The sequence below is a fragment of the Lepisosteus oculatus genome, chromosome 17 (assembly GCF_040954835.1).
Source record: "Lepisosteus oculatus isolate fLepOcu1 chromosome 17, fLepOcu1.hap2, whole genome shotgun sequence".
NCBI classification, from domain to species: domain Eukaryota; kingdom Metazoa; phylum Chordata; class Actinopteri; order Semionotiformes; family Lepisosteidae; genus Lepisosteus; species Lepisosteus oculatus.
The window spans coordinates 18040863-18059887 of NC_090712.1; the positions used below are offsets into that span (position 1 = coordinate 18040863).

Sequence of the window (19025 nt, forward strand, 5' to 3'; positions counted from 1 at the left end):
GAATATGCATGTACTGTAGATGATTAGACACCCAGCAACGCCGCTGTCTGCACTTGCATCAGTGTGTCCCATACAATTGTGACCTCAGCTTTTCAGAGAAGCCGCATGGTCAGTTGTTACAGCAGGGCTGTTTAACATGTAGTTTAGACTGAAATAATATTAAATCCTTAACACAAAAGTTACTTTTACCTCAGACACAAAATAAAACAAAGATGGTTTCCTGGTTTCAATAAAAAGGCAAAGATGGATATTTAAAGTTAAGGGATAATATCAAAGTCACATTTATTGGTTACATTCTTAATTCTAGGTTACACTGCAAAAATGTTTGCATGGACCAAACCAGAAGGATCATTCCATTTCTCAAATGAAGTCAAACATTTTTGAAAAAACTATGGTCTGCTTATTTTTTAATTCATGTTTTATATTTAATTTTTAAAATAAGTACAAGTGTAACCAAGTACATACAATCTCTGTATTTGGCTCAATACAATCATTGCAGTCAACACAATAACAAATAAATCAGGTACAAGTATGTGCAGAAGTCAATTAGATTAACAACAGTGATCTGTGTGAAGATGTTTCTTCTCTGACAAGACATAAAATGTGTTATGATTGTTAATAAAGAGTGAATATTGTTTCCAAATGCATCACTAAAAAATAAAATCATTAAAGAAAGTTTTGTTTATTCAGCTTGGCTATGTCCCAGCAGAGCCCATGGTAGGTGTGGTGTGGGTGATTTGTAAAGTTGCTGTCATGTTAAGAAATGCATACTTAAAAACAGTATTGTAAAATGTTTTTTTTTATCATGTCTTACATGATCAATATAATTAATTGAAGATTTGCTTTCACTACTTTGCTGCGTTGTTGGGAGGTCCCTAATTTATTTTTGCTGCTAGCTTCTTTCCAATTTAGGAGGAATAAAAAGATGGTTTGTATACAGGACTGAGATGATCCATACTGTATTTGAACAAGAGACAAGACGTCAGCCTTTCTGTCCACCCCATGAAGCTTATTAGCAGATGTTTCACAGCACAAGGTTTAGCTCAGCCTCGGTGCCAGTGTATCTGGACTCACGTAGCGTGAGCCTGTGATGGTGACATCACTCTCTGGAGCTTGGCATTGATAACCCATTTGGTCTTAGGAAATTTTGGCTCCGCAGATTTGTTCTCCTGCCTGTGTGCTGAATGGTTTTGTGTGGCACAGAAGACATGAGACACATCTCTGGCCAAACTGATCCTGGCTAGGGATGAACTGCACATGGGGCACTAACTCTCTGGCTGCCTCTGCTCTGCTGAGATGACAACTTTCGAGCATTAAAGATTGTTCTGACATTCTGAATTGTTAAAAAAACTTCAAGGAGCAATCTCCTCTTGTACTTAGATCAGCAGTTTGATAGGATGGAAATGGAAGGAATCTTCAAAGGTTTAGATGTCTGCCTTCTTCAAGCTCATTGAAGCTTGTCAGTAACCCCAAATAGGTGATTAGATTTGTGCAGTGCCTGTCTGGTTCGTCTCACACCAGTTAAATTTTCCACTGCGAGAAACAAGGGTCTCATTAAAGAGTTGTGACTTTGCCATAGAATGTAACCGTACCAACATGAGCAAATATCTGTGGGAAATACAGGGCTTTATTTGAAATCTTACATTTTAAAATGGAAACATGTCCACAGACATTGCAATAACTGTAAATTAAAAGTTAGTGGTTGGTACTAAATATTTACGGTAGTTTAACAAAAATGTCTTGCACACTGTTCAGGAGAAAGCAGAATTGAAAAGAGGACATTACAGTTTGTCACTTCACATACACCGTTTTAGTGTATATATAAATCTGTAGATGACTACATTGTATTTACAATGTTTTATTTTCCTTCAGAGAATTCAGTCTATTAATTTGTGCTTGCTTCTGATACAAGCTTATTTGCATCCTGTAATGTAAAGGATTCTATTAGCAAGTAGAAGCAAGTGTACAATGTGATGTTTTGATGAATCCATGACTTAATCCTACTGTATATGACCTATTGTACTACATCCGTATTGTACATCTGCTGGATACAGCACTTTTACATTTAAGAAGTGCACACACTTGAAAACAGAACTAATTTCATTGAAGTCAAATTACATTTAAAGACTTTCTGTCCGTTACATTTTTCCCAGAAGTCATGAAAACTTACTTTTACTATCTCTTATCTCTTTTCCTTAAAGACTTCTGTTTCCCACACAGGAGGCAGGAGGTGTGTTTTTCATGGTCTCATCTGCCACTAGAAATGCAAATGTGCCCTGGCTATAGAACAGGCTTTGCAGATAAAATGACTACTTAAAGGGGTGTCCATAAAATTTGTTTTGCCCCTCTGTTTCACCACCTGTTTACACTCCTGGTCCTTGGCCAAGATGATGTGAAAAGCTTCAGGGATACAGTTACTGTAGATGCGGCAGCTTTCAAGGAACAGATAGAAATAATGTCTAGATTCTAGAAATTAAAAAGCCGTTGACAGAGTTCTGAACCATTGATTTTGCCTCAGGTGCAAAACCATTCCTTTGAGTATTCTGTATAAGAAATTGATTTGAGGTCTACCAGATGTACATTTGAAGAGCTTTTAATATAAAGTAAACAGGTAACCTCTGCATACTTTTAATTTTTGATTTCTTAACGGCCCATCCATATTAGGTCTCTGCGGCCTTGATAAATTGAATTCATCTCCCATAAAAATTCAGTAGCAGAAACAGACACCAACTTCCTTTGCCTATAGCAGGGGTAGTGGGCTTCTGTCCTGGAGCAACACATTTTTTTTCCAGGATGTGTTCCATCTCAGGCCTTAACGGCTTATTTGAGCTAGTTCAAAATCATAAATGTGTGATTTCCAGGTCCCAATCACACTTGAAATGAGAGGTACCTCTAAGATCTTCAGGAACCCACTACTCGAGGACTGGGAGGTCCTTAGTCATTAAAATAAAGACAAAACCACAGTGAAGAACTTTCTCTTGTTCTTTTCTAACCTCTGAGGCCTATTTGTCAGGCCCACATTTGCTTTGACTTCTAGCGGGTTGCCTGAAATGAGATATGCTGGGTTATATTATTCCAGGTGCTCCCAGGTCCTGCCCTGTGCATCCCTGTAGTTGTCGCAGCTCCTTGCCAGACACAGGGAGCTATAAGTGATTGTTCTTTGAAAGGTAAGCTATGAGGGCCACGGCCACTCCAACATAAATGCCAGTTCCGATGGTGATGGACAGCACAGCCAAGAACAGGGCTCGTCTGGAGCTGGAGCTTGCCTGGTGAAAGTCTCCTTTGGCCACTGCCTTGTTCGTCTGCAAGAGAGGTAAACAGAGGTCAGGTCCCAGCCGCTGCTGCGTGGTTTAGTTTCATGTCACTATAACAACGGTTCTTGTTCGAATTCTGAGACTATTTTCACTCAGGGGGTTGAAGCGGTCTCTGATGCAGTGACCTCGTTAATAATGCAAATTTGGTTGGTTGTGGAGAGGGAACCTTCTGCCTTTGAAGTTCAGAGATACCAATTCAAAGTGCAAATATGTAAGACGGACATCTTCCCTAACTAATTTATAATTAGTTTCGCCGTTAGATACTTGTTCTCTTGCAGTCAGCATGGTTTTCTGTGCTATGGCAAGGTTTATTTTTTAGAATCAGTGGCACAATGGAGCTGCTGATGCCTACTACAACTTTCTTTCCCTAAAACCCTTGAATCAGCATCAGTTACTTTTCAGCAAAGATCTTCAGTTGATGTTGATCATTGCCGTTTTACTCCTGTATTTATACTTTACAATTTAGCATTTCCTGCCAACCTAATCAAGCAAAGAAAAGCCAATTCTAGAGCTCCCGTCTACACTTAATCAGTGGATAATTTAACCCCATGGGTTGTGTAGAGGAAGTAAAAGTGCTATATTGAAATTTGTGAAGCTTATTTTGCAAGAATATTTCATGGTAAGTGTTAGCAGACAAATTAAAAAGAAATTCTTTGCTGCTGCCATGTGCACAATTTATGACCTTGAAATGTTTGTAGTCTTTTCATACTAGCTTCCAGTGTCCTGTTGAACAAGTGAAGGCAATCGGCACTTTGAAAAGAAGAGAGCACATAGCAATGCAAGGCTGGTTTTGTAGATAAAGCTTCTTATTTCAATGATTTAAATGTAAAGAGGCTACACAATCATGAACATGCATGTGATACTGTCTTCAAAACATACAATAAGCAATTTGCTTAAATTATACCAAATGGTTTCAAATAATGCACTGGGCACTGACGTGGAAACAAATCTGTAATTCATATAAAATTTAGTTACATATTCCAACAATTCCAAAACGACCCCCCTAATTCTTAATATGCATCATTAACCATTTAATCTGTTTTGAATATAATATTTAAGCTTGTGAGTTAATGCCTATAATATGTGTACTGTAGTGTGATGTGTGAGTCTGTGAGTTCTGCATGTGTAAAGATGTGTGTGTACATGAAAGGCACTGCGATTTGCGCAACAGTGATGGTGTGGTTCACAGAAAGGGAGAGGAAACATGTCTTGGGACTGTGGTTGGAGGGAATGTCAAGAGGAATTTCCTGGCACGATCACATGATCAGGTCTCACCCAGTTGCGATTGCTACAGTAGGTCCCAGCATGACAAGGTGACGGGAAGCACCCCTGTGACCTAACAGCTGGATCAGCGAGGTTCTGAATTCTGAAAGGCAGCCATGCAGATGAGGAATCGCATCTGCAATGCAACAAGTACGGTTGCCAAAACATCTGGACAGCATGGAAGGTGCCCGAGTCACATTAGAGTCATGAGGCACAACTGCAACAGTGAAGTCATAACTCAAAAGGCTGCATTATGGAGGTTTTCACATTATTATTATTAATTGACTTGATGTGAAGAAATGCTTGGATAGAGCTCCAGAGTTACCCAGCAAAGGCCCTCGCTCAGATCGTTGAGCACTGCAGTCCTCTTCCACCCGAGGCTGAATTGAAGCGCTGAGTACTGCTGGGCTCTCAATGTGAAAAAAGGAACGATCACACAAAAGTCTTCTGTAAAATTTCTCACTGTTCTGGAGGAAAGTGTTTGCGTTTCTGGTGCTTGTTCGAGGGCCGGATTGGGAAATGGAGATAACCTCCACATTGTGCACAGCGGAGAAAGGGGAAATCTTTGGTGACAACATAATGCTGAATGTGGACCAAAGCCTTTGACTTGGAAAAAAATATAAAGGTGTATATATACAGTGGTTTAAGACAAGAAAAGGAAATACCAGATCACGTTAATAATCCAGTGAGAAGATCAGGCAGCAGTCATCTTGGCTAATCTCATCACAATGGGGGACAAGACAATGCCTTTTTTTGGGGAGCTGGAAATAAAATAACTTCAGGTACCCGAGAAACCCCTCTAGGCCAGCGTTATGTACTGTATGTCTTTACGGTGATTTCAGTTTTTAGTGGATGCCAACAGGAAGAGTTAGAACAGTAGTAACTGCTGAGAAGCAACAAACGTATCTCCAGTACCTCTTTTCCAGCTGTGGTTTGTATTCAGGCGGCACATACAGTACCTTGAGCAGCACAAGAGACTGCATTGCAGAGCACAGCACTGAGCCCTGTCCTGGGGAAGATGATTGCACTGCCTTGCAGAGCGACCTGATTGCATTTCTTGTCATTTTATTTTGCTAAAACCGCTGTAGCTTAGTTAGCACGTGACTCCTAGCACTTTCCCGACTGAAATATTCATATACACAGCTGACACAGGTCCCATGGGATTCGGAGCAGTGCGGAGGCCAAATAAAATCTAGATTACTGGAGGGAGAGTGGTGGCACGATTAAAATAAAAATGAAAACTAGGTGTCTTATACAGTCCTGAGAAAATAATGCTTCTAAATACAATTTCCATAATTGAGAATGTGGAGCAATCAGGAGGAAAATAAACGTAATTATGCCTTCTGGACTAATACAGTGCAGATGTGCCAGTGCTGTAATCCTGGTGTAAACAAAGCAAGGTCATGCACACGGGGGCAATTGGCATGTCATGAGTGTCCTGTTGAAACATACACAGCATACAAGACTGCTTTCAGGAAGGTTACAAGCGCATTTCACCATTGCTGGGACATTCCTAATCTAATCCTTTAATTTCCAGGCTGACAGTCAATATCGGTAGCTTCAGTTCCTGATGATTAGTCCTTTGAGGGACGTCCGGGGTGTGATGAAACCCCCAAGCAAATTCAATTTGCACAAAAGGATGTACAGAAGAGGGTGGCATGGTGGCACAGTGGTCAGCATTTCTGCCTCTCCATGCTGGGGCCCTGGGTTCAATGTGGAGTTTGTATGTACCCCTCGTGTGTGTGTGGGCTTCCTCTGGGTATTCCCATCCTTCCACAATCCAAAAATATACAGGTAGATTAAGTGGCTTCTGGGAAAACAGGCCCTGGTGTGAGTGTGCTGGACTGGTGTCCTGGCCAGGGTATATCTTGCCATGCGGCTGTTGCTTGGCAGTATAGTTTATGGCTCCAGATGACCCTGTACTGGATAAAGCAGTAAGAAAATGGATCGAGGGATGTATGATACAATGCTATATGAAGAACAGTTATTACTGAAGTTCTGTCACATTGCTGTGACAGTGAAGTGATATGTATACTGTACTTAGGGCCACCGCTCCACTCCTTTAAAACACTCCTTTCTCCTTTAGAACATTTAGCTCTTCCTGGTCTTAAAGTTGAGATTAAAGGGAAAAAAATAATCTACTGAGTCAAAGAAGTATGGTTGTTCCTTCTAATACCTGTACTTGTTCTTTTGAACAAAGCAATATGGAATTTTACATAAAGCCTAGAACCCATATGAACGATCATTTTCCACACTGAAAATGGCTATTCTGTATAAGCCCATTGGAAACAGTAATACTTTCTTTTTATTCTTCCATCTTGTTTTCAAACCCTTATATAGAGATCTTGTGGTGAGATTGTTCACCTTGCTATCTATTCCAGCAAAGTGAAAACTCATGCAATGCTTCATTTCAGTTTATTTCCATGACTTAGAAGCTTTTTTTGCTGGAACAAATAAAGCAAGAAATAGCAAACTAACTGGAAGATGGTGATAAGATATATGTCGCATCCTTTAAAGAAACGACTCTTCCTGGAACATTTTCTGATTCCATGTCTTATGTCTTTATCTGTTATCTTACTGTACATGCTTAAACACAACAACAAAGAATTGTGGAATATTACAGTAAAAAAAGACTTCTTAGCACTTTTTGTGTGATGATTTCCCCTACTTTAACTGGGTGTCTTCGTATTTAACCTAAGTGGCTAATATTCCTGTAAATATAGGGAAAAATCATGAAAGCATTAATCTTTTTAGGAAAAAGAAGATTTCAGCAATACAAATAAGTCTGAATCCTACAGTACATTAAAGGCGAGAGACCAAGCTCAAAAACTTAAATTTCAGTAATCATTTTTGTACTTTTAGCAGATCGCTGCCTTTTCTTTGAGATATTGAAGAAAAATGTTTCCAGTTTAATCTACTCTGTGCAAATGGAAAACTAATTTCAAAATGAATGTGAGACATCGTATTTTACTGGGTGGTTTATCTATTTCAAGTTTAAGTACATAAAATAGAGAGTATTAGTGCTATGAAATTTTGCTGCATGATTGCATTCTTGGTTGTTATTCATGTCTACCTTTCCTTAAGAGACCTATGGTTAACCAGATTAACCATGAATAAATACAAATATAATATTGTATATTTTTTAACGATTTCCAATGATGCAATAAAAATTGAAATAATAGACTAGCATAGCATAATGATGCCTTATTTAAACATGATTAATCTTTTCTGGACGATGTTACTTCATACAGGGGATACAAGTAACTCCCTTTGCTCACACAGATCAATACCAGAGCTGATGTTGTACTTTACTGCCATTGGCGGCATTCCTTTACTGAAGGGACAATCTTGAGTTGAGCTGATAATAAACACTGCATTTGATTATTTTACATGTCAAATATTACATAGAATATACAGTATGCAAAAGACAAATAATTGTGGTATCGTGCTGATATAAAATATTTAGTTTGTCTAGCAAGTAACTCTGTTCTCCTCACTGATACTTAAATAACTTGGCAATCTCTGCAAAGTTCTTGTGTAATTTCAGAATTCACCTGAAAGTCTGGTTCGCCTCAAGGTAAATCTGACACACTTAGGGTATAGTCTATAGGGTAAAGCTTATGAGCTCCTGTGAACACAAAACATTATGCTGTCCAACCCACACCCTGGTTGTGAAAAACAAAGCTGCTAGGAAGTGTTTTAGACACAGATGCAGTATACAGCCAGATTTACTCCAATTAGCAATCATGCTTTTTGTATGTGAAAAAGGTAATTAATTTTAATCAGCTGCTGCTAGGTCTGTCAGGTTCTTAAGCCGGTTTTCCTAATTTGATAAGGTCTTGTTCTTATCTTGTCCAGGTGTTACATGCCTGGGCAGGGTTGTGTCACTTGACCTCTCTGTGGGCCCTGCCCTCGGCACGCGTCTTCCCCGCTGGCAGCTCACTGGACGGAGGGGTGGGGACAAGCCCGCAGGGCCCAGCCCGCTGGGTCTGGGGAGCTCGGTCACGGCTTCCATTGCCCTCTGTGTAGCTGCTGGCAGCGATGTTAGGGAAGCTATAAGCGGACATGCTTGGCCAATCCTGGTCACAGCCGGTTCGTTGGTTCCAACCCGCGATTGCAGAGCTCAGCCTGCACACAGGTGAGCTCCTTCACTGGCTGAACCGCTCGAGAGACCAATATGTACTTCAGCATTATCTAATGACCTAATTGTTGAAAACAATACGATTTAATAAATTCCCACTATTATACCATAGCTAGTTACATATACAATAATATTACCATTATATTATCCTTATATATTGATGAGAACATAATTACATACTGTACTGTATTATTGGTGAAAATAATTGCATACATAATTATTTTCTCTTTCAGTGATCCATCCACTTTCAGAAAGCCACTCAGGGTCAAAGCAAGCAGGAGGCTAGTCCCAGAAGGAAAGGGACGGAACATCAGTCAATCACGTATGCACAGGGACAATTAAAGTCAGTAGTCGGGACAATAGTCAGCACTTCTTTAAAATCGGAGTACCAGGACAGGGCCAATGTGAACTGGGAGAATATGCAAGGTTCACACAGAAAGAACCCAGGTCCCAGAAGAGCAGCAGGACTCATGTGCACTGGGCCTGTCTGTTTATTCGAGCTGTTAATGGTGTTGTAAGCCTCTCACTGTTCTAGCAAAAAAAGTCCACTGAACGCGAGACGGTCCAGAAAGTGAGACGTTAATTCCTGTCCTAATAAGTCTGTGTATGCGTCCATCTAGGCCACAAGACTGTAGTGTATGCCTGAGTATTCTTTGCAATGAATTCTGTGGATCTGAGCATCCATCCATTTTCAAGACCGCTTCGTCCACTTCAAGGTCACTGGGGAGCTGGAGCCCATCCTGGCAAGCAATGGGCACAAGGCAGAATACACCCTGGGCAGGACGCCAATCCATCGCAGGGCACACAGACACAGTCACACCAGGGCCAGTTTGAACCCACCAGCATGTCTTTGGACTGTGGGAAGCAACTGGATTGCCTGGAGGAAACCCTTGTGAACACAGGGAGAACATACAAACTTCACACAGACAGCACCCCAATGTTTTGGAATTGAACCCAGATCAATCCTTAAACTTATGTAAAGCATTTGCAGTTATTAATATATTGGTAATTTTCAATTTTTGGATTTACATCACAAAAAAGTAAAGCTAATATTTTTTTACTTAGTGTTACTAAGTATGTAAATGTTATAATTACTTTTTTGTTCCGCCTGGAATCATTTCCCTTTGTAATTACGGCTTCAATTTTGACTGCCTTCATTAATTGCACTAAAAAATTAGGCAAACTGCAAATCCGCTAAGACCTTACTTCAGATGTTAATGGAAAAACATATTAAGACTAATCTTAATAAATAGTCCAAAATATTAAAGCACATTGTCCCTGTCAGAAAAGTCTCATGACAGTGTCTGATATGAAATGCAGTCTTTGCAGAAAATTTTAAAATCTAAAAGTCTAAAATGATGAAAGTGAATTAATTTTGAAACTATCTGGTGTGCATTCCTCTTTTTACACTAACATCTCTGTAAAGTACATCAGATGCACATCATTTGACTCATGGTGTGCAGTGTTCTACAGTTTATATCCACCTGTGAAACAAACACCTCAGCATTATTTGTACAAAGAACAGGGAAAAGGTCCAGATTTTCTGTGAAGGGGGCCATGCATGATACCTTAGGCAAAAGATAAGTATTTGTTGTTAAAGCAAGTACATGCAGAAAACCATCTGTGTTTTGTAGAATGTCTTCATTGCCTGGGGAGTTGGTGTGTTTGCAGATTAACGTGCTGCCCACGTTGATATGCTTTCTAGCCAAAATATTGTGTAAAGAGCTTACTCTCGGTGTTGGAGTTGGGTCTAAAAGCAGGGAATCAGATTATATTTACAAGCTTATTGCAAGTGGATTGCTACAGTTTGGCTTCATGATAAAACTGGTCTTTGACTTTCATCCTTAAAGCTGAAACATTTACTCTAAAAAGAAAATGCAAATAAGGGAAATGTAAAACTGCTGTCGTTGGAGTTGGTGTGCTAGACTTTGTCTCATCAAGTCACAATTTGACTCCTAACCTAATTCCTTTGTGACCTAAAGATCTGAGGAACATCCAGTACTGTAATAAGAGCTTCATCGTCATCTCCAGTGTGCCAAACTGTTTGTAAGCTCTCACGATATCGGGAGTGTCGTATCAGCACTGATTGTTTGGAATTCAGAATCAGGACTGAGGCAGGCTTAGATAAAGCTGTCTGTAGTCAACAGTAAGCCCGTGGAGGCTATCTGATCAAATATAAAATTGCTGCATACAGTATACTTTGAGCTCTTTACAAACACACATTAATATAGTTTTCGTTCTAACTGCAAGCCTTTGCTTAATTTGAGAATGGATTAACATGCATGTTTACTGTTATATTTAATTTTCATCTCAGTAATTTATCATTGTGTCTAGAATTCATTAATGTCATTATGTAACTGTGACTGGCCTCTAGCTTAATATGATTTTGCTATTAATTAGTTTGACGTTGTTTTCATGTCTGCTACAAGACGTGCACTTTTGAACGGTATTTGTAGCCAGAGCCTGTGCTGTGTCCTTTACAAGAAGATTTCAGTGCAGGACAGGTGGAGCAGATGAAAGATGCAATGCAAGGTTAGCTAGTGAGCAGCAAGCTGAAGCAAACAAGACGCTCAAAGCAGAGTGTCTCTCCAACAACATGCAAATTAAGCTCTGGGGCTCCCTATTCAAAAGCCCTCATGATTACGGTATAACAACAATAAAGTGGGTTTCATTCCATATGTATTACATATTTCTGCAGATGACTATAATTACATAAGATTAGAATGATAGCCTTGACCAGTTCATAACAGCTATTTGGTCTAAAGCTTACAATTTAATAATGTAAAACAGGTTTAAAAGTGGATATTTATGCAGTCTTTATTGAGAAGGCATGTTAATGACCAATAACCATGCCAGCAACTCCTGAACGGTCATAAAAATAATTTGATCAATCATTCCCTCATTAGATTTACACAATGCTCTCTGCTGCACATTTAAAAGTACACAATAGCTGAAAATGTCCTGTATAAACTGGAAGCTTATTCCACAGTGACCTATGACCCTCGCACAAACCGTGATCAGCTTCTTAAGGCTGTTGTGCCCTGCAAGATATCACAGATCATGCACCTTCCTGCAGAGCATTAGACTTTGGGCAAGCGTGTGTCAAGCAAAAGGAAAAGCACTTCTAACCTAAGATCACATACTGAAAAACTATGATATGATATGCAGATCATTGTATTTAAAATAATTTATTACACTTCATTGTCTTTTATCCGTATATCGATTGCTGTCAATGCAGAGGGATAATAGAGTTCTACAGACAAAAAAGCTAGAGGAGCCAATTTTAACTATGGTTGACCTTGCAAACTGCTACTGATATGTGGAGAACGCAGCCGGCATTAAATGCATCATCTCTTTAGCTTCTTTGGAGACCCAGCCCATAACAGTAGCTTTAAATAATATTAGAGATATAATTGCCCCATTCACATTCAATATGAACATGGTAGCCAATGCAGTTGGGTGCCTGTTAACAAACCTCTCTCACACAAATTACTTTTGTTCCACATGGGGATAATGGGCAGACAGACAGCTCAGACCTGCTCACCCATTGAACCATTCATCCTTTGATATGGTGTTCAATGTGCTGTACAGGGAAGTTAGCCCTCACGTGAATGTCTTCAACATTGCTGTAAGACTGGAGCTGTGCAGGAAATAGCAGAAGTCAAGGTTCTACTGAGAGACAAGAGAACTTGGCCACCTAAGGCCAACCCTACCTCCAGTGATGCTTCGCCACTCTGGGGAATCCCAGTAAGAGCTGACCAGTGACACAGGGGCTATAGTGTCAACCAGAGCTTGAAACAACTACCTTTGCTTGAGTGACTGCAGAGTCCACTGAAATTTAAGTCATTTTTCAAGTAGCGGTGCAAATACATGCTTAAGGGCTTACTTTCCATCCTTTAGGTATTTTATTGCAAGAATGGAAGTCAGAAACGCTAATCAGTTTTAAACAGGTTTCACTGAAATGCATACTGTACATCATTGACTCCTACACCACCGTGATCCTGTTCGCTTCACTAAAATCTACAGGCATGTTAACTCCCATTCACTAAAAAAGATATACCTTCAACATATTTATATGTCTTTCACTATCAATATTCAGTGACTGCTTTAACTTTAGGAATATGACTCAAAAAGAGCACATTTGGACATTTTGATACATTTCACAATCATCAATACACAATGCATTTATTAATTATGCAAATGTATAATGAAAATGAATTCATTTTGTTCATATTCCATCTGGAGTCTGAGATGTATGACATGGAGCCTGATAGTGATTACAAATAATTGGAGTTTATTCCTTCTGAGGGAAAACCTTATTTGCTACAGAAGGTGATGTTCCATGTCTTTATTTTTTTCCAAAAAGATTTTAATTAAGATTTCTGTGGGTACTCAAATTTATTTGGAGATTTCTCGATGGTAAAAATGACACCCATTAAATTTCAGGTTAAAAATCTCTCCCGCAGTGGCACTTGAGGGAAAATGCTTTAAATGGATTTCCAATAAAATACATTGTTAACCATCTACATGATTACAATCTCAATCAGCTGATCTCTAAACAGTAACATTATTTTTTTACTGTCACAAAAACTGGTTTACAAAAGCCTATAATCCAAACTTTGCATAATCACAAACTAAAAACACTGAAATTTTGATTCCCCTGCCTCTGCTTAAATGAAATACTGTACAGTATGAATATAGAATAATAGGTTGGATCGTTAATACCTACAGTAGCTGTTATCAACTTCATGCCTGCTCAATTCTTATTTTATTTTATTACATTTTTCATTAAGTTTTTATTAGATGTACTGTATGATGTACAAAATGGCACTATTTTGTGTATTTTATGTTCATAGAATTTTGCATGTAATTTTAATGCCTTATTGCACAATATTGTATGTTCACCTAAACTGCTAGAGAGATGAAAAAATAGAATTGAACAACTGCGAAATGTAAGAGAATATATACAGTACAAGGTAGCTTTTGGGCCAGCATGGTGGCACAGCAGTTAATATCGCTGCCTCATAGGGCTGGGACCCTGTGCTCACTTATTGGGGTGCTATCTGTGTGCTGTTTGAATGTTCTCCACACGTTCACACAGGTTTCCACCGGGTTCTCTGGTTTATTGCAACAGTCCAAAGACAAACTGGTAGATTAATCGGCATCTGGGAAAATTGGCCCTGGTGTGTGTCTGGTGTGTGTGCTCTGTGAGGGACTAGTGAGTTGTCCAGGGTGTACCCTGCCTTGCGTCTGTTGCTGGCCAGGATAGTCTCCTGCTTCACTGTGTGCTATACAGTGATTAGAAAATGCATATATATATATTCTTTATACAATGTATTAATACACTGAATGATCTACTGTTTTATCGATTATTTCAGTAGTTTCAAAAGTAGTCTCCTATTATGTTTAAATATTATCTATTGTACAAAATAAAACCAACTTGTTTTGCAGATCAACAGTTCAAATTCCATTTCCACGTGCAGATTTTGAAGGGTTTAAATCATGGAGTTTTTCTCATTGGTGCTTCACCAGTTCAGTTTGACACCTGCAAACAGATGCTACAAGACTGCATCCTACACGTTTTTCATCATTAGACAGAACGAAGGAGTACAAATTGGCAGGTACTGGCTGTAACTAGATTTATCTACAGCATGACTACCCCTGATTTTCTTCTTTTAGACTGAACCTACAGTATGAGAGAATAAAAACATTTCTCCCTGTGCATTAATTCAGTTGAGTTTCAAAAACATTTTGCTTGAAGATTAATGTAGTGCCAATTTTGCGTGTGCTTCTTATGTAACATTAATCGCAGCTATGATGGTGCTTTGTAGATACAATAGTACAGAACGGTTTTTCCGAATTAAATTTTCTGCAGCTTTACAGCTGCATTGAGGGATTTCCAGTCTGATCTCGGCGTGGGCAGCAATGCTCTGGAACACAAGTTGCATTTTATATCGAGTGCTAGTACGCTGTACAGTAGGTGTGCAGTCGTGATGCGGAGGAGCGCCCCTGTCACTGTCAGAGTGGGCAGGCAGGCAGAGACAGTGAGAGATGACTTCACAGACCTCAAGGGCTTGCGGAAACTGCATGGCTTCTAACTTAAAAGCCTAAGCAACACAGTCATTTAAAAAAAGTAAAGGTCGTTTTTAAAACAAGATTTATTCACACAGCACCCATTGCTAGGTCTGAGTGATAAGACTAGAAAAATCTTTCAGAATTACACCACATTAATAATCTACCTAGTCCTCTAACCCGTGGTGCATTAAAACCAGTCCACCCATGTTCCATTAAAAGGGTAAATAAGCGTACATAAATAATATGTAGAATTAAATATTTTTTAAAATTGTAATGTTTTAGTCATGCTGACTTGCAGCACAGGAACCTGGGTTCAGTTCCAGACCTGGGTGGAGTTTGTGTTCTCCCCATGGTCACTCCAGTTTCCTCACAAGACTCAAGACAGGATCATCGGCCTCTGGGGAAACTGGTGTGAGTGTGTGTATCGGTGTCTGTGTGTGCCCTGAGATGGACTGGTGTCCTGTACAGGGTGTGTCCTGCCTTGTGCCTGTTGCTTGCTAGGATTAGGCCCCGTGACCCTGAACTGGATAAAGAGGTTAGAAAATGGATTTATATTTTTTAAGCCTTACAATATTGGTGGAAATCAGGTATGTACCGTAGCTTGTTATACATTTTATCTTTTCAGTTTTTCTGAGAAGTCTATAAAGTACTTTCAATGTTACATACTGTTTTGCTTGCTTTTTAACTTATTTTTGACTGACAGTGCTCTTTACTCACCTACAGTAGATAACTGGATTTCTACAAAACATCATTTAAGTAGTTGGATAGACAGACATACTATCCAATATTTATTACACAAGATTTCTTGTCTCAGAATCATTTTTGAATACCCTCATAAACACCACAGAAGTGATCAATTACAACTCTTAAATAAAACTAGATCATTGATACACATTGGATGGAGACCGTTAATGTGTACTGTGTGCAAAAGAAAAGGCAACAGAACACCATCACTTCAAAGTATCAGGGCACTTGTGTACAGTCCAGTTGCACAACTATTCAGGCCACTGATCTATACCAGCCTGACAACATACAGTATAAAACTAAAAACAACAAAAACAGGTTTTCCTGTGTTGTTAGAATCAAAGATTCAGAGGACTTCAAAATGTCTGAAAGAATGTCCAAGTGATCAGACCTCACCCATCACCATCATGCATTAACCCACATTGAGACCTTGACAGACATTTTGATCAATGCAATCATGTTTGTGGGGGGTATGGAACATCTTGTCCTAAGCCGCTGAATTTGATTTCTTAGGATCCTTTAAGAAACAGCTTGATAAGATCCTTGGATCAAGAAGCTACATCAAGAATCTACTACTAAACAAATGAGCAAAATGTGCAGAAGTACTGCTCACCTTTATCCTTTTTATTTTTAAAGAATATTTTGGATTTGCCAGTAGTGTCTTTGTCTCGCTCACAATGATGACCCCGATACCTACACAGGGTGACTGAGAAAATCACAAACTGTAGGTATTCCAGCCCACTCACTGGAGTCATTCATCTTTTGATGCCTTGCAAACCCTATAGAGAAACACACTGCATGTGCACATGCCTGTAGGAGCATGTGAAGCCACAAAGCCACTAGCTGATTCATTCCAACCCTGCCCTTGGTGCTGTTTGTAACCTCTTTAAGGTTATAATGCTCAAACATCAGACCTGGCTAATGTGTCAACTCAAATAGCCTTAACAGTTCACTGGTAGTGGACGTTGGATAAAGAAAAACATTACGGAATCGGGTCACAAGAAAATGGTGAACCAAATGGACAGAAGGCAGGTCTCACATCTTGTGAAAAGATTCAAGAGTGATCCCTTACCTTCAGACTGATGTGAAGAATCTTACCTCATGCGATAAATAAAATGCTGCTATTCCAAGGGGCCAGAAACAGCAAAGCATGGAGAAGACGCTCAGGCCCAGATGATCCCTTGGAGGCATCATGAGAAAATTGTCCTCGCTTTCTGTGTCACTAGAATAATCACTCTGCAAAACAGATGAAAGACGTGGACACTATTAAAGAAAGCAAGAGACTGAGCTTCATCTTCAGTACCAACAAAAACAACTACACAACAAATCAGAATGAAGTAATCTAATTTTTGTAGTGCACCCGTCTCTCTTGAAAATCATTTTTCAATGAAGCCATGGCAGGTTCAAACCTAAGTAAAGTGCAGGAAAGTTCAGGGTAAATATTGACTTGCTGATGAGGGCTCATCTGTTGAAGATTAACAGTGCATGGGGTGCATCAATTTTCCTGATTTAAAGGTACACTACCACATCTGAACTCAAAGCCAAACCAAGACTGTCTACCAGAGGCTTATTCTCTCATTCCAGAAATAGGTTACAAATCAAATCTGCCTGTTATTTTCTCAAAGCGTTAGAAAAATAAGACAGTCTTTCTAAGCAAAACGCTGAATTAGGCCTGTGTCACTGTTGGGGAAAAAAACCCTGAAAGTTACTTCTGAGAGCGAAGCTGACATGTTGTATAAGAAGTCATGATTGTTTGCTGGGGCCTAAAGCTAGCACAGATGGCTGCACTCTACATGAGTCCCAGTCATTATTTATTGGGACAGACTATAAAAGGAAAACTGTACGTGCCATCAAACCACTTCAGTCATCGCAGAGGGTGGTTTTGTACCATAGCCTGATGCATCTACAGTACCTGCCTTTTTACCTTGAAACAAGTGAGAATAATGAAGGCATTGTTTCACTCTGTTGTACTGAGCGCACAATCCTCCGCAGCTGAAGCTGCTCCACAACCATACTGCTAAAAGAGCAGCTAATTTAATACAACCCACATGTACTGCTCTCTACAGCAAACAGAACAATAATTGCCTTTGGACAGATTATGGCAGCATTTCTTAATTTTATCATTTCTTATTGTTTGACAGTAAGGAGCATATGAAATATTGGCTCATTTCTTTTCCAAACAGTTATATTTTCATACTCAGCATCGCATTTGAGATATCGGAGACTACTGACAGGAGAGCCTGATCGAGCCTCGTCAGTTTTTTAATCACTGATTTTCGCTAGTCAGAAAAGCCATACGCACAGACAAAGTGAATACGAGAAAACACTTCACAGTTTCAATCATTGTCTTTAACTCCCACTGCTTGTGCATAAAATCATATTATTTTGAGTGATTTAGGTACAATGGTCCAAGTATTGAGATGACAGTGTCTACAGCTAATACCTGTTTGCTGCTTTTTCTCCATTCTGAAGTATGATTGTGTAATTTCACTAGGAGATTAGATTTTATTTCTATATTTCTATATCTGCAGTACTGCCATTGAAATACAATTCAAAGGCATTACACATGAAGTTCTGGTTTTAACTTCTGCTCATATTCAGGCTTCACTCGTTTATGGAACACAAATGAAATGTGACATAATTTTTACTGCTGTCAGTATATTATTTTTTGCCATACAGCTAACAGGTTGAGAGTAACTTTAAAAGGCATTTGTTTCAAATGCACGTCATAGAAATTTTGTAAGAAGCTTTTTAAGTGATGAAGAAAAAAAAAATTAAAGGGCTTTTACTAAAAAACAATCTTTTTAGTAGCATGTTATTTAATATTCAATACATGAAACTGACATTTAAAATTTTGATTACTGGATAGAGTCATTTGATGATGGAAGGCTCTTTGGATACAATTGATACTTATAATCTAGCTTTGATCTGCAAAAGTCAAAGACCATAGTCACTCACACATGTATGCCTCTGGAGGTGGGTGCAGGCCAGCAAGGAGCTTTTGTTTTGGCCTAGATCTTGTGCGAGTTCTGCAATGGGCACAAGTCCAATACTATGGGGGGCTTGCCAGTGGTCTTAATTCCTTGGCAGACTCCTGATCCATCCAATCCCAATATCATTGGGATCAATCAGCCAGAAGAGGCAAATGACAAGGTGAAGATTCACACCGAAGGGCACCGAGGATGTAGAATACATTTGGCACAGAGATGAGAGCTTTTAGTGAATGAGGTAATGCAATGATCCTGAATGCGCTGGATGTGTTTTTTTTTAAAGGTTGTTAGAGAGGGACTGAAGAAAATCAAACTCTTTTTTCAAGAAAATGTTACAGGTGTGGAACGTGTATCTCTTGAACTTTTATCCTTATCCTAGATCCGGACAATGTAAAGGACCTGAAGCAGAAAACAGTTAATGATTAAACACAAATCTGGAAATATTATAACAATAAAACAAACAATGCACTGATATTCAAATATAGTATAACCTGAGTA

The 19025-nt window shown here is 39.2% G+C and overlaps 2 protein-coding genes across 8 annotated transcripts in view; one reads left to right on the top strand and one right to left on the bottom strand.

Moving 5' to 3' along the window:
- apmap (adipocyte plasma membrane associated protein) overlaps positions 1–19025 on the top strand; it is a 98047-nt gene that overhangs the window by 36119 nt on the left and 42903 nt on the right. Inside the window, exons 10-12 of one of the 6 annotated variants that reach the window (XR_001480324.2) lie at positions 8436–8715; positions 8952–9061; positions 14170–14446. The exons of 4 other annotated variants lie outside the window; for them this stretch is intronic. The gene's annotated coding sequence lies outside the window, so the exon portion shown is untranslated. Of the gene's footprint in view, positions 1–8435; positions 8716–8951; positions 9062–14169; positions 14447–19025 lie in introns of those variants that run through there. One more of the 6 variants, XR_001480325.2, reaches the window with a different exon arrangement.
- The window catches only part of LOC102684480 (synapse differentiation-inducing gene protein 1), a 54488-nt gene that overhangs the window by 21759 nt on the left and 13704 nt on the right, over positions 1–19025 (bottom strand). Inside the window, exons 3-4 of one of the 2 annotated variants that reach the window (XM_006638685.3) lie at positions 16636–16773; positions 251–3302 (exon numbers count right to left, since the gene is read on the bottom strand). In XM_006638685.3, coding sequence (XP_006638748.2) covers positions 3144–3302; positions 16636–16773 — 297 coding nt within the window. In that variant the 3' untranslated portion in view covers positions 251–3143. Of the gene's footprint in view, positions 1–250; positions 3303–16635; positions 16774–19025 lie in introns of those variants that run through there. The other variant, XM_015362807.2, reaches the window with a different exon arrangement.